Raw genomic sequence first — 12,272 nt, 5'->3', positions numbered from 1 at the left:
GGCCCGGTAGCACATGCTTTGCGGCCCGGCACCGGTCCGCGGCCCGGTGGTTGGGGACCGCTGATCTCGAGACCTGCCACCAGCCACTCTCAAAGAAGTAAGTTCTACATTTCCCAGTTTGAAATGACCGATCCCCTGTGGTTGTATCCCCTGTTGAGACTCTCCCAACAAAGAAACTACAGCCACAACCACAATTCTAGGTGCTGCATTGGAATGTCAGCCTGGATGATGAGCCCAAGGGTTGATGGAGGGGTCGTGGGGGGAGGTGGGGGGTGGCGGTTGGAGGGAGGAGGAGATCGAAGAATCAGAATTCTCTCTCCTATGTCTATGCACAAAGGTGATAGTTTTCAGTCCTGTGGGGAAGCCCAACCAACCTATAATAGTAGTGGAATTGGGGGAAGTAGTGTGGCCTGTTAAAGATTGGTCCATTTTCATTGCTTCTCAGCAGTAGCTGAGGGGCTATCAAGTCAAAGTAAATTTATTGTCAAAGACCATGTATTTTACCTTTTTCTACACTCAGATTTGTTTTCTTGCAGCAAAATAAAGAAATACAATAGAATTTATGACAAACTATACACGACCACAGACTGGCAAGCATCCAATGTGCAATAGATTGACAGGAGGAACTGTTTGCTTCACAGATATTACATGGAAGTGCTCCTGCAGGAAACCACATCATCATCCTTTGTATCTGTTGCTGTGTACCGCAACACTACCTCTTACACCGAGCAGCAGACAGCTGACTCCATCAATGAACAGCAGTACATCAGGTCACTCTCCCAGGTTGTCTACGAGAAGCAGGTCAGTTCTGAACCATGAGTATCCTGGGGCACAGCTCCCATTAGACCAGGCAATCAACCACTGATACTCGTGACTGCGTGTGGACTCGGCGAGGCAGCCAGTGGAAACACTGGACTCAGGTTAAAGCAGTCTCAGCATGGTCTTAAGGGCGGTATAGGCTGTTGTTAAGGGATATGATCCACTGGGCTTAACTGGCCATATAGGCGAGTTAGCAGTGGCTGCAGTCTCTCTGAGTATCCCCTGATGTTTTTGTTCCTTCACTATACCCTGGACAGCTGTCAGAGTGTCAGATTTTATAGGCTACTGCTTATGGAGTTTATGCAGGTCCCCATTTATTTTAATTGTGTTTATGTTTACTTCACTACAATATTGCTTGTGTCTAGCCCACACAACTGGGAACTGCTGGTTCCACCACAATCTTGGTGATTGGGGCAGCTGCGACTATGCTAGTCAGGTTGTGTATTCTGTTGGTTGTACCCATTCGCTGCCCCTGACTGTCCATGTGATTTCTCCCTTTCCCAAATCGATTATGGCCCCTGCTTCCCTTAGGATGTCAATTCCAAGGACGGTGCCCTCATTATTTGGAAATACCCAGAAATACACTGGAAGCTGCACTCCCCCAATTTCGAGTATTTGCGACTTGCTTCTTTCTGCTTTTCACTTTTTCCTCCTACACCCCTAATAAAAATGGCCTGTCTGGTTATTGTCAAGGGTAGGTCTGCTATTGATACCGATGCCCCTGTGTCCACTAACATACTGCATTGCCCACCCCCCCCAACAATGCTGTTGTGTACATCCGTGGGTCACCAGCGCTGGCAGTGGGGCTTGCTGCCACATCGTCTTCCTGTCCTAGGAGCCATATTTACTAGCTCTATAATCTGATCGGCAGCCAGATTGTTCAGACTGGGCACCGGTGGGGTGGGAGATTGTGTGTCTGCTGTGATGTTCACCTGTTTTTCTTCCGTCTTTTTTTTTTTTGGACAGTGCCTCCAACCAGGTCCCAGTAGGCCGCACCTGTAGCATATCAACTCCTTGACCCTCCCACGTCTATTTCAGCAGTTCCTTGCTTCGAGCCGTGGTCGCCGGCAAACAAAACGAACTGTCTGGGACATCACAGCTGCTGCATCCACTATAGTCACTTTGTGATCTCTCTTGTACCTTCTTTGGTCTACCTCACAAGCCCATGAAACTATCACAGAGTGATTCGACCCCACTGTTATGCCTAAATCTAAAACTTCCTGGTGGGCTGAGCTCAGGCCTTCCTTCAGCATTTTCAGGAAGACTTGGTCGTCCCTCCCTGGATTATCCAACCCAGAATACTCTTCATACACTTGATATTTATGTTCTGCATAATCCATGGCTGTCTCATTAGCTTTTTGAATCATTGCCATTATCATTCCCCAATTACTCTCACCTCCCCCCAGTCACTGCCTCACTTCTCCTTGAAAAAAGCAATATCTTTCTTCATTGCTGGCTTTCCCAGTAGTTGCCCATGTACCATCCCGCATCCCCTGGGCCATACTGTCCCACATATTCCTCAGGCACTTCGCTTTTACCAACACGTGTATATCTTTAGGGTGTATCTGGTGGATCTCCACCATTTCCTCGAGCTTACACCAGAATTCTGAATTCCCACATGCGACTTTAAGTGAGGGCAACTCTGACAAAATGCTCTGTTTCTCCCCGCAGTGAAGGGCTTATGAATAGTTGTAATCATTGTCAAGGGCTGGCTTGGATCATCAGGGTTCTCAGCCTGACGTTTCTTGATCTCAATAGGTGCCATCGCGACATATATATCCAGGTAAAACCTCTCCCTGAAATACCTCACATTAATTCCCACACTACGCAAAATACCAGTTAAACAGCACATACTTAAAACCGCAGAGTATGTACTCCGCAATCTGCCACTTCTGAGCACCTGAACTCATGATGCCTGCGGTTTTCCTTTGCATCACACTGGCAAAACGTGTACGCTAAACTGCAGCTCCCCGAATGGTATACACACCCCCACTCTGACGACCCGAACAGTCAGCAACTACCCTTCGCAACTGGTGGCTCCGTCTGAGCAAATTAACACTCAAAGTTTCCTTGCTTACATAAACACACATGCACGCGCACACACTACTTTTATATCTACCAGTTCAGCTCTCTGCGTTTGTGATACCTCATGTTCCCGTGTACCACCGACCCGAACAGATCCAAGTGTGAGTGCTATATTAGAAAATACTCACCCACTTAGAGTGCTAAGAAGGTTGGCCACACGGTTGGTCAGAAAGGTATCCCACTTCTGACACAAAATGTTGTTATGTGAATGAAATCGCTGGAGAAAATTACTGGTAGATACAAAGCAGCTTCTTTGTTTGACAAAACAAGGTACAACTGGCATCATACGGAGACGCTTTCAGTGTTAAGGTCTGCTGGCCCAACCTGGGGCTTGATATTAATTTGGTAAACACAAAGGACAATTCCATATTTACAAAGTATAGACAATGCTTTCTTTTGAAGCTACATGCAAACTTCACACCTTCTGGTTCGCATCCATCCCACAGATGCCAGCAGCATCTGGATTGGGATTCACAGCATTTAGGAAATGCATTGCTCCAAATTAAATCCACAATACATTGTCAAGGAACAGAAGACTGGTAGCCAAAGCCATTTGCTAAATGTAAATGACCTAAACCCAAAAAAATCACTCTAACGGGCCCCTAGTTTTTGCATGGGTCTGTAATGGTTGGGCTATCATGCAGTGAAGGGGCAAGCAAGTTGTGTTATATCAGTGTGGGAGAGGTCCACCCACAGGTCTGAATTCAGTCTGTTCACTCAGCCCAACCATCCTGAGCAGCTGCATCACAGCCTGGTTTGGAAATTGTACCATCTCGGATTGCAAGACCCTACAGTGGATAGTGAGGTCAGCTGAGAAGATCATCGGGGTCTCTCTTCCCGCCATCACAGACATTTACACCACACGCTGCATCGGCAAAGCAAACAGCATAATGAAGGACCCCACGCACCCCTCATATAAACTCTTCTCCCTCCTGACATCTGGAAAAAGGCACCGAAGCATTTGGACTCTCACGACAAGACTATGTAACAGTTTCTTCCCCCAAGCCACCAGACTCCTCAATACCCAGAGCCTGGCTTGACACCAACGTACTATACCTTCTACTGTGCCTACTGTCTTGTTTATTATTTATTGTAATGCCTGCAATGTTTTGTGCACTCTATGCAGTCCTGGATAGGTATGTAGTCTAGTGTAGTTTTTGTGGGGTGTTTTCTTGCATAGTTCAGTGTGGTTTTTGTGTTGTTTCATGTAGCACCATGGTCCTGGAAAACATTGTATCATTTTTACTATGTTCTGTACCAGCAGTTATGGTTGAAATGACAATAAAAAGTGACCTGACTTGACTTGATAAGTGCTGATCATAAAGGTTTCTCAGCTCTCTCAACGGTAGCTGAACTGTTCCCCTCTGCACCCCCTGTCACTTTGGAGAACCCTCTCCCAAGTGGGCTGTACTCCGAGGCTGGAGAGCAGTAGGCATCTTTACAAAGTGAGCCACCCAGCAAGGATCATTCGATAGTGGACTGCACTAACAAAGCTAAGTTGTCATCTCCAGTCGTGGTCACTCGGTCACTCCAGGGTGAGGGTTCAGTCCTCGCTCTGGAGTGATGCTGAAATCACTGCCTTGCACCAGTGTATCTCAGTAGTCCTGGATAAAGAGGATTTCATTGTATCAGGAAAATTGAGTTGTTTGGCAATTGGTTTTTACAAACATTTTGCAAACTAGTGCCAAACTAGATTCTGGCAATGTGTATTTTATGGAGACAGAATGGAAGCAAATTATAGTCTAGTATTCATTTGTTGAAGCACTTTGTACAAGTTCATCTGACAGGATTTGATTTAACACTATTTTATCTTGCAATTTTAGGTTGTAACCTTGGAGAACTGGACAATAGGAAGAGCGGTCAGTGAGGTTCAGCTGGTCACCATCACCAGTCCTTGCTGGGACTCTGACTCCTGCTCATTCCACTGGTTTCGGCTCATCTACAACCAGGAGCTCACAGGTATGCCAGCAGGAACGTTCAAGTGAGAACTAGAAAAATTGTGGAAAAGGAATAATTACGAGACTCTAGGGATGGGGAAGTTATTTCAATAAATCAATACCTTTAGTGGAGGAGGGTATTCAGCCCATTGAATCTGTCTCCTCTTTCAGAGAGTAACACAGCTAATCCAACTCAGCAGCTTTCTCCAAGTCCCTGCAAATTGTTCTCCATTGTGTATCTGTTTTTGTAGGTTACAAATGAACTAGAAGCAGCCCACAGTCAGGTAAATCATTCCAAAGGTGAGCCATTGGATAGCCTCTGTGATTCTCATTTTTTAAATTCATCCCTGTTTGGAGTTAACTGTCTTGATTGGAACAGTGTAACCATTATCACATGGAGCTAGATATTATTTGAGTCCAGTTGGACTCTTCCACCAGCAACCTCCAGAATATGTCTTTGTGCATTTTTATAGAAGAAGCCCAGTGAAACGCCCATAGTTGTTTCTCTGATATCTGGGGTTTAACTATTTCCTATCCAGATTCTGGTCCAAATTAATCCTTTTACATCTGTATGACCTTGCCAGTAAGCATTGTCAAATGCTTCCAACTGTTAATGTCACTGTTAATAGATCAAATCCTAAATAATTGCATAATTACTGAGGACAAATTATATAGACTGTAGATTTCAAATGATGCATTGATTAGTTATCCTCTGGTCATGTTGTGGTGGTAATCAATAGACCCATCTCAATTTCATTGCCCATATTTAAGGACTCTTGCGGCAGGTACTGGAGGCTGCACTCCACATGTCTGGCTCTCTGGTAGAAGTTGTGGGTACAGTATTCTAATCCAACACGTGAATTAGTGTCTCTCTTGTATATGTGTTGTATAAGCAGGTTTACTTATAGACTGGGGGAGCAGGGCAGTATTCACCCCATGTCCTGCTCACTAATCAGCCTCCAGTCATGCCCATTTGGTCATAGCTAAAATATAATCTGGCTCAGGCAGCAACTGCGGTGAGTGAAGCAGATTCAGGTTGGTGAGCTTTCGTCAGAAGTTGTGACCTTTCTGGACGTGCTGTTTTGGGTCACTCTGTTTCTTTCGCCACAGATGCTGAGTATCTCCACGTTTCCTGTCTAATTCAGATTTCCAGTGGTTGCAGAGTTTTTAATTTCTGTATCTAGTCACAGATCCCGTTCATCCTCTGTGAAAACTTGCGCTGTACGAGTTGTCATATTTGCCAGAACAACACCTGAAAGTGATTTGTGTGTTGTGACGTGCTTTGGGATATTCTGGAAATATGAATAAATGGTCATTTTTTTTCTTTACATATGCTGAGTGTAACAATGCCTTTCCTTGAACAAGATTTAGGTCAGGGACAATGGTTTGGGGATCATTTCCTTACTTTGAGTTATTGACTCTTGACTATTCCCCCCCCCCAGGACTTCTTCCCGCAGATGCTTCGGGTGAACAGATTGAGCAGGCTTTAAATGATCTGTGGTCGATTAAACCTGATACAGTGAAAGTGTCAAGCACAGCAATCAGCCAGGGCTTTGCCCACACAGTGACTTTCATCTCCACAAGAGGTAAACAATGCTTCAACATGCACACACGTTCTCGGTGGTGAGTAAACTGGCCCAGCCCAGCTGACAAATTTCTTGCCCACTCCTCGTTGAGAACACTCCCGTGTTGGCTGAGAGGTATTGTCCTGGAAGCATCCCTCATCCTGCCCACCTCCTCCAACCTAAAGCTGCTTTACTCCCAGGTCTGAGTGACCACCTTCCCCTCGAACTAATTTATGACCATGTCCACAAACACACTCATGCACCACACACCCATACATACACGTGCACGTAAACATATATTGACGCTGGTCCAACACAGCCACAGCACACACATGGATGCATGCACAAACATATTCCTGCTCCACATACCCTTCCCTACACTCATGCCCACACAGGCACAAATACACATCTCTATACATGGGCACACACAGTCGTTTACACACCTCTAATTCTGTGCACTCATACTTCTACAGGGAGAATGCAGAGCAGTGGAATCCAATCAATGTTATGGAATCTCTTGCCTCTTTAACATTGCTTTCTCATTGTTCCTGTGAAGGGGATTTTGATTTACTCCAGCACGAGGCGTTGGTAGGAAGCAAAATCACCATCGAAGTGGTGGAACAAGTCAAGGGGAGACCCAGTATGGACACTTTCACACTGAGGCTGGACGGGATCAATTCCAGGCCCCTTCCAAGTGCAGCTACTGCTGATGAGGTGTGTCACATCTCGTTCAGTACGCTTGTATTTGTCTGTGTATTATTCCACTGCGGTCGTTGCTATGGATGGAAGAGATCTGCCATGTGGGGAAGTGGGAACACAGGCTTGGACTGACTGGGTACAGAGTGGAGATTTTCATAGGGGGTTAACATATTGCTTACCAACCAATATAACTCGTGCTGCAAATAGCGAAAATTTGGAAATCATGGCAGTCCCATCCTTTGTCCTAATTCTTGGACAATTGTATGTGGTAACAGCCAACACCTTAAAGCTCTTTTTGAATTTGGTCACCAGTGTGTGCATTTGTGAAGAACTAAACCAGGTTTTTTTGGAAATAACTTGCCTGAAACGATGTGGTAACTATGTATACTCAGAAAAGAAGCAGAGAGACTAAGGGTGGTTTGCCAATAGGTCAAGGAAAGGAGTTTCATCAGTCTCTTCCCCACAGGTGAAAGCTGCGTTAGAAGGACTGGTGGGTGTGAAGTGTCCTGAACACATTGCTGGCTATAGCCGCGGGTATGCAGTCAAGTACTTTGATGATTTTGAAGATGGGGTACGTATCCTAATAAGAATCATCAGCCAATCGAATTGCAATTTCAGTAAGTTTCACTTCATGCTGAACATAACTTTCTTGTAGCTTCCAGGCAGAATACTGGTCTCTTAGTCCCAGAGTTGTGTGTTTGTCTGAGGCACAGCTTGCCTGGTCAGGAAAGCAGGTGAATCTCCCAACGAGTGCTCCACACACAGAAGACAACACCACTGACATGGTCTGGAGTTCAAGTTGGCCCAGAGTGGCCAAGGACAGTATGCTCTTAGATGGCTGGATCTTCACCATAGCTAGCAGCCCCCAAGGCTGACGTCACCCTTTCTCCCGGGCCTGACCTGATTCTACCCAAGGCCTGAACATTTATCCCCACCAACTTTGAATCCACATGCTCCAGATTCTCACCCTGGTCAGTTAATAGAATATAATTTGCTCTTCCCCTTGCAGGGCTACAGCTATCATAGTGGCCAGGTGACGGTGGAGACTGATGCCTTCTGCGGACGACACTCTGTCAAAAACCCGTATTATCTGTTTGACTTTGCTCAATCCCATCGACCTGTCCTGTTAAACACCTACAAGCAGGTGAGACCACAGCTACTTAATCTCCTTCCATTTGATTTGTAGAGCTTCAAAATCATTGGTCCTTGGTAGTGTGAGGGTTCAGCCCAGCTTAGGAGCAGGTCATGCTGCTCCCTTCTGCTCTTGCATTTCCTAATGTCATGGTTGATCTCAATAACTCTTCTCTCCCACACTGTCCCTATACCTTTGATCCATTTAACAAATGAGAACAAATAGCATCTGGGATAGGAATCACATTGATATGCTGCCATGTGAACATAGAAATTTCTCCTCATCAGCATCTTAAATCTGCCATTCCAAGATCTCCAGCTAGGCTTAATGTCTTCTCATCTTCTACCCTTCTGAGAAGATTGCACATCAGCAAAATGATTCCAAACTCCACAGTAATTGGATTCATTTTATGTTTAATATATTGTAGCCTGACTAAGTAGTTCTGTGTTTTGTCTGCTGGAATACACTGAATTCTTGGAAACTGGGTCACTGTTTACTCTGTAACTGGATTCCTAATAATTGCTGAGGAGTTGAGATCATCTCTTGTAAACACCCCATCAGTGTTTGATGTCCAGTCTCTCACATGGAGAAAAATGTAAGTGCCATGGGGAAGGGCAAGGACTGGAGAAGAAGAAAGGAGTTTGAGAGAAATGGAGGAAAATTCTGAGCCAGAATTGATGTCTGTGTTTCCGGCTCTTACTTCACACTCTTGTTGAAGATAATTCCCCTTCTGCAAGTGTTCTAAAGAGATTAGAAAGGTATTCAGCTGTAGCTCTGAACTAGGGTCAATGTGGATGTATTTCCAAAGGAAAAATTTCAAGACTCTGCAGTTAAATGCTTGCAAACTATGTATGATTTTAATTATGAATTAATTTAATCAGGTGACAGATCTATATTCTACTCTAGGGTTAAGTACCAATTACCAGATGCACATAGTAATTTATTTCACATTTAAAAAGCAGATTCTGAGATAAGAAATAGCGAAAATAGAAGTGTAGCTAATGTGAGTTTAACTATGCTTTCAGCTTTGTTTTGCATACAAAGGAATCTTGAGAAATTATATTTGGCTCTCATTGAGTTATGAAGAAGAAAGCAAAACACTAACCAAATATTTTTTGGTATCGTACAGCTTTGCTCAAGGGTATCAGTAAGTATTTCTTAAATTTTAATAATTTGAGATTAATTTTACACATTAAGTGTTACAGGTAATAACATAACTAATCATTTAATAAATTGCATGTTCTAAATGCTATTTACAAACAGTAAAATGATTTGAGATTGTTGTCCAGCCATTGAGAAACAAAGTTATTATTTTTATAATTGGGTTGAAATCGCCATGGGTATTGATAGACAGTGAAAAACTTTATTTGCATGTCACCTAAACATTTAAACATCTAAACATCTTATCATTACAACTGTGCATTGAGGTAGAACAAGGGGAAACAATAACAATGCAGAATGAAGTGTTACAGTTGCAGAGAAAATGCAGTGCAGGCAGACAATAAGGTGAAAGGTAAATTGTGATGTGAGGAGTCCATCTTAGTGTATGGGGACCATCTTATAATAGTGGGATTGACTGTCCTTGAGCCTGGTGGTACATGCTTTCAATCATTTCTGTCTTTAGTCTGATAGAAGGGGAAGAAGTGAGAATGTCTGTGGTGGGTGGGGTCATTGAGTACAGGTAAGTTTACAACAACCCTATTAGCATGAAGGCCCACACAGGAGGATTCCTGATAGACTCAGCATTAGACCCATTGACATTAAAGACTTATTGACAATTAGTTACTCTTTCTCACTGGGAAATGCACCATAACAAAACCAACAGTTATAAAAAAAAAAGGTGGTGGAGATTGTTTACACCTTCAGTTTTCTCAAATCTTCAGAGCATCCCAGACCACATGAGCACTAAAGATACCGGTTCCCCTCAGGAAACTGCAGTCTATAACCGGTGCAGAAGGGGTAGCACACTTTCAGAGATGCTGTTCTTCAGATGTGTCATTGAATTGAAGCCTTGCCCAACTCCCATGGCCTTGATCAGTGAACAGCAGCTGCTGCCCTCCTGGATTCCCAGCCAATATTATGCCTCAGCCAAGTAAACCCATCCCAAACTGACATGGAAATAAAGGCCAGGTCTAACTCCTTGAACTTCATCTACAAACTCTGAGCTGCAGAGTTTCTAAAATGCACCATTAGACCTAACTCCTCCAGACAGTTCTTTTCCTTAAATCCGTCATTCCTATTGGGGCAAAGGCCGTTGACAACAGTTCACAGGAGCTCTCTATCCTGGGCCAGTCTTTCAATTTATCCCCAGCAGTAGCCCATCTTTTTGATGCATCCTTCCTCTTCCAGGGATGAGGTCTTTGGAGCTCTTGTTGCTGTTTCTATAGTTCTGGGTTTTTACGGGATGGTGTTGCTAACCCTGTGCCCAAACCTCCTCCTTTCACCGCTGGGCTTGGGATCATCCATGGTGGAGTTCCAGGACAGTTAAGGAAGGGCAATAAATGCTGGCCAGATCCCAAAAATGATCATAAAACTGACCTGGGCTTTTGGTTGTGTACCAAGGCACTGTGTGAGTGAGCATGCTCTCTATACAATGACTACTGTGGAAAACATTATCAGCTGTAAAGTTCTCCAGGACAACCTGAGTCTGTGAAAAAGATTCAGAACAGAATCCATTTCAAATAGCCTTGTATTCCTCCAACTGTAGAGAATGCTTCCTGAATAATCACTTGAAAAACTCATTGGATAGGCCATCAATCTCCAGATGAAGGACTCTCCCTGATCTTTCTTATACAGTCTTTCTTAGAGTTGTAAATCACAGAAGCATGCCCTTTGACGAAGTCTGTGCTGACCAAGTTGCTTAACTGAGCTTCTTTATTCTGTATACCTGCTCATTAATGCAAATTTCTCACCAGTCAATCATGAGGGACTTCAATGCATAAAGACTTGGTCAAGAGATTCAGTTACTGTTCCAACCCAACATCAGAATGAAGAAGAGATGTGATCTAAGTGACTTTGTCTGTAAAATGATTGTTAGTACCAGAAAGGGTGATTTGAGTATCTCAGAAAATGCTGATTTCCTGGAATTTTTTTATGCACATCAGCCTCTGCAATTTATAGAGCACGATGCAAAAAAACAAAAGTCAATGAGAGGTTATTCTATGGGCGTAAACACCTTGTTAATGAGAGAAGTCAGAGGAGGAGAGGAGGATGGCCAGATTGGTTCAAGCTGACAGGAAGGTGACTGTAACCCAAATAACCATCTGTTACAACAGTGGTGTGCAGAAGAACATCTCTGAATATCAGATTAAAGTTTTACTATTCAGGTACCCATCCAAATGCCTTTTAAATGTCGTAATTGTGCCCGCCTATACCACTTCCTCTGGCAGCCCTTTCCATCTATTCACCAGCCTCTGTGTGGAATAGATTGCTCCTCAGGACCCTCTTAAATCTTCCCCCTTGCGCTAAACCCTCTGTTCGTTAATATCACTTTGTGCCCTATCGACCGGTTGGAGACTGCCCGCTTATCGTTGCGGCTGTGATACTGGGTAGGGGTGGATTTTAAGTCTAACAGTGAGACTCATAACAGAGTGCTCCTGCTTACAGGTGGTCCTATACCTGCATCAATTTGCTCACGTCTGTACAAGCCATGTTTCCGAAAGGGAGCAACTTCTTGCTGAGAACGATCCATCTGGGGAGGGAATCAGGCCAGGATTTCTTTGTGGATACTGTTTACATCGGGCAGCATGCTACGACCAGCAGTCAAGAAGGTACTGGTATTTTGTATTTACAAACCTGAGTGACAAACTAATGCTGGACAGAGTAGCCACATAATGCAGAATTTTACTAGTATAGTTAATGTTAATAACAAACCCTGACCTTAGAAACACACAACAGGAGCTTCAAATACAGAGAGTCCTGTTGCTCTCTGCCATGTGCATGGTTCTTCAGCTAAGGCACAGTTCCATCATCCATGCATCCCATGGTACAGGATGAGGAACTGACCCTGTGGTGTTGGGTCAGAGTTTCCCAGGA

At 44.1% G+C, this 12,272-nt stretch overlaps 1 protein-coding gene across 1 annotated transcript in view; it reads left to right on the top strand.

Moving 5' to 3' along the window:
- pkhd1l1.1 (PKHD1 like 1, tandem duplicate 1) overlaps positions 1-12,272 on the top strand; it is a 154,967-nt gene that overhangs the window by 36,911 nt on the left and 105,784 nt on the right. Inside the window, exons 15-22 of the mRNA XM_072247945.1 lie at positions 642-801; positions 4,728-4,863; positions 6,284-6,427; positions 6,963-7,120; positions 7,572-7,676; positions 8,115-8,249; positions 10,121-10,329; positions 11,844-12,007. Coding sequence (XP_072104046.1) covers positions 642-801; positions 4,728-4,863; positions 6,284-6,427; positions 6,963-7,120; positions 7,572-7,676; positions 8,115-8,249; positions 10,121-10,329; positions 11,844-12,007 — 1,211 coding nt within the window. The remainder of the gene's footprint in view (positions 1-641; positions 802-4,727; positions 4,864-6,283; positions 6,428-6,962; positions 7,121-7,571; positions 7,677-8,114; positions 8,250-10,120; positions 10,330-11,843; positions 12,008-12,272) is intronic.

The sequence above is a fragment of the Mobula birostris genome, chromosome 1 (genome assembly GCF_030028105.1).
Source record: "Mobula birostris isolate sMobBir1 chromosome 1, sMobBir1.hap1, whole genome shotgun sequence".
NCBI classification, from domain to species: Eukaryota; Metazoa; Chordata; class Chondrichthyes; order Myliobatiformes; family Myliobatidae; genus Mobula; species Mobula birostris.
This window is presented reverse-complemented; position numbering and strand designations above follow the sequence as displayed.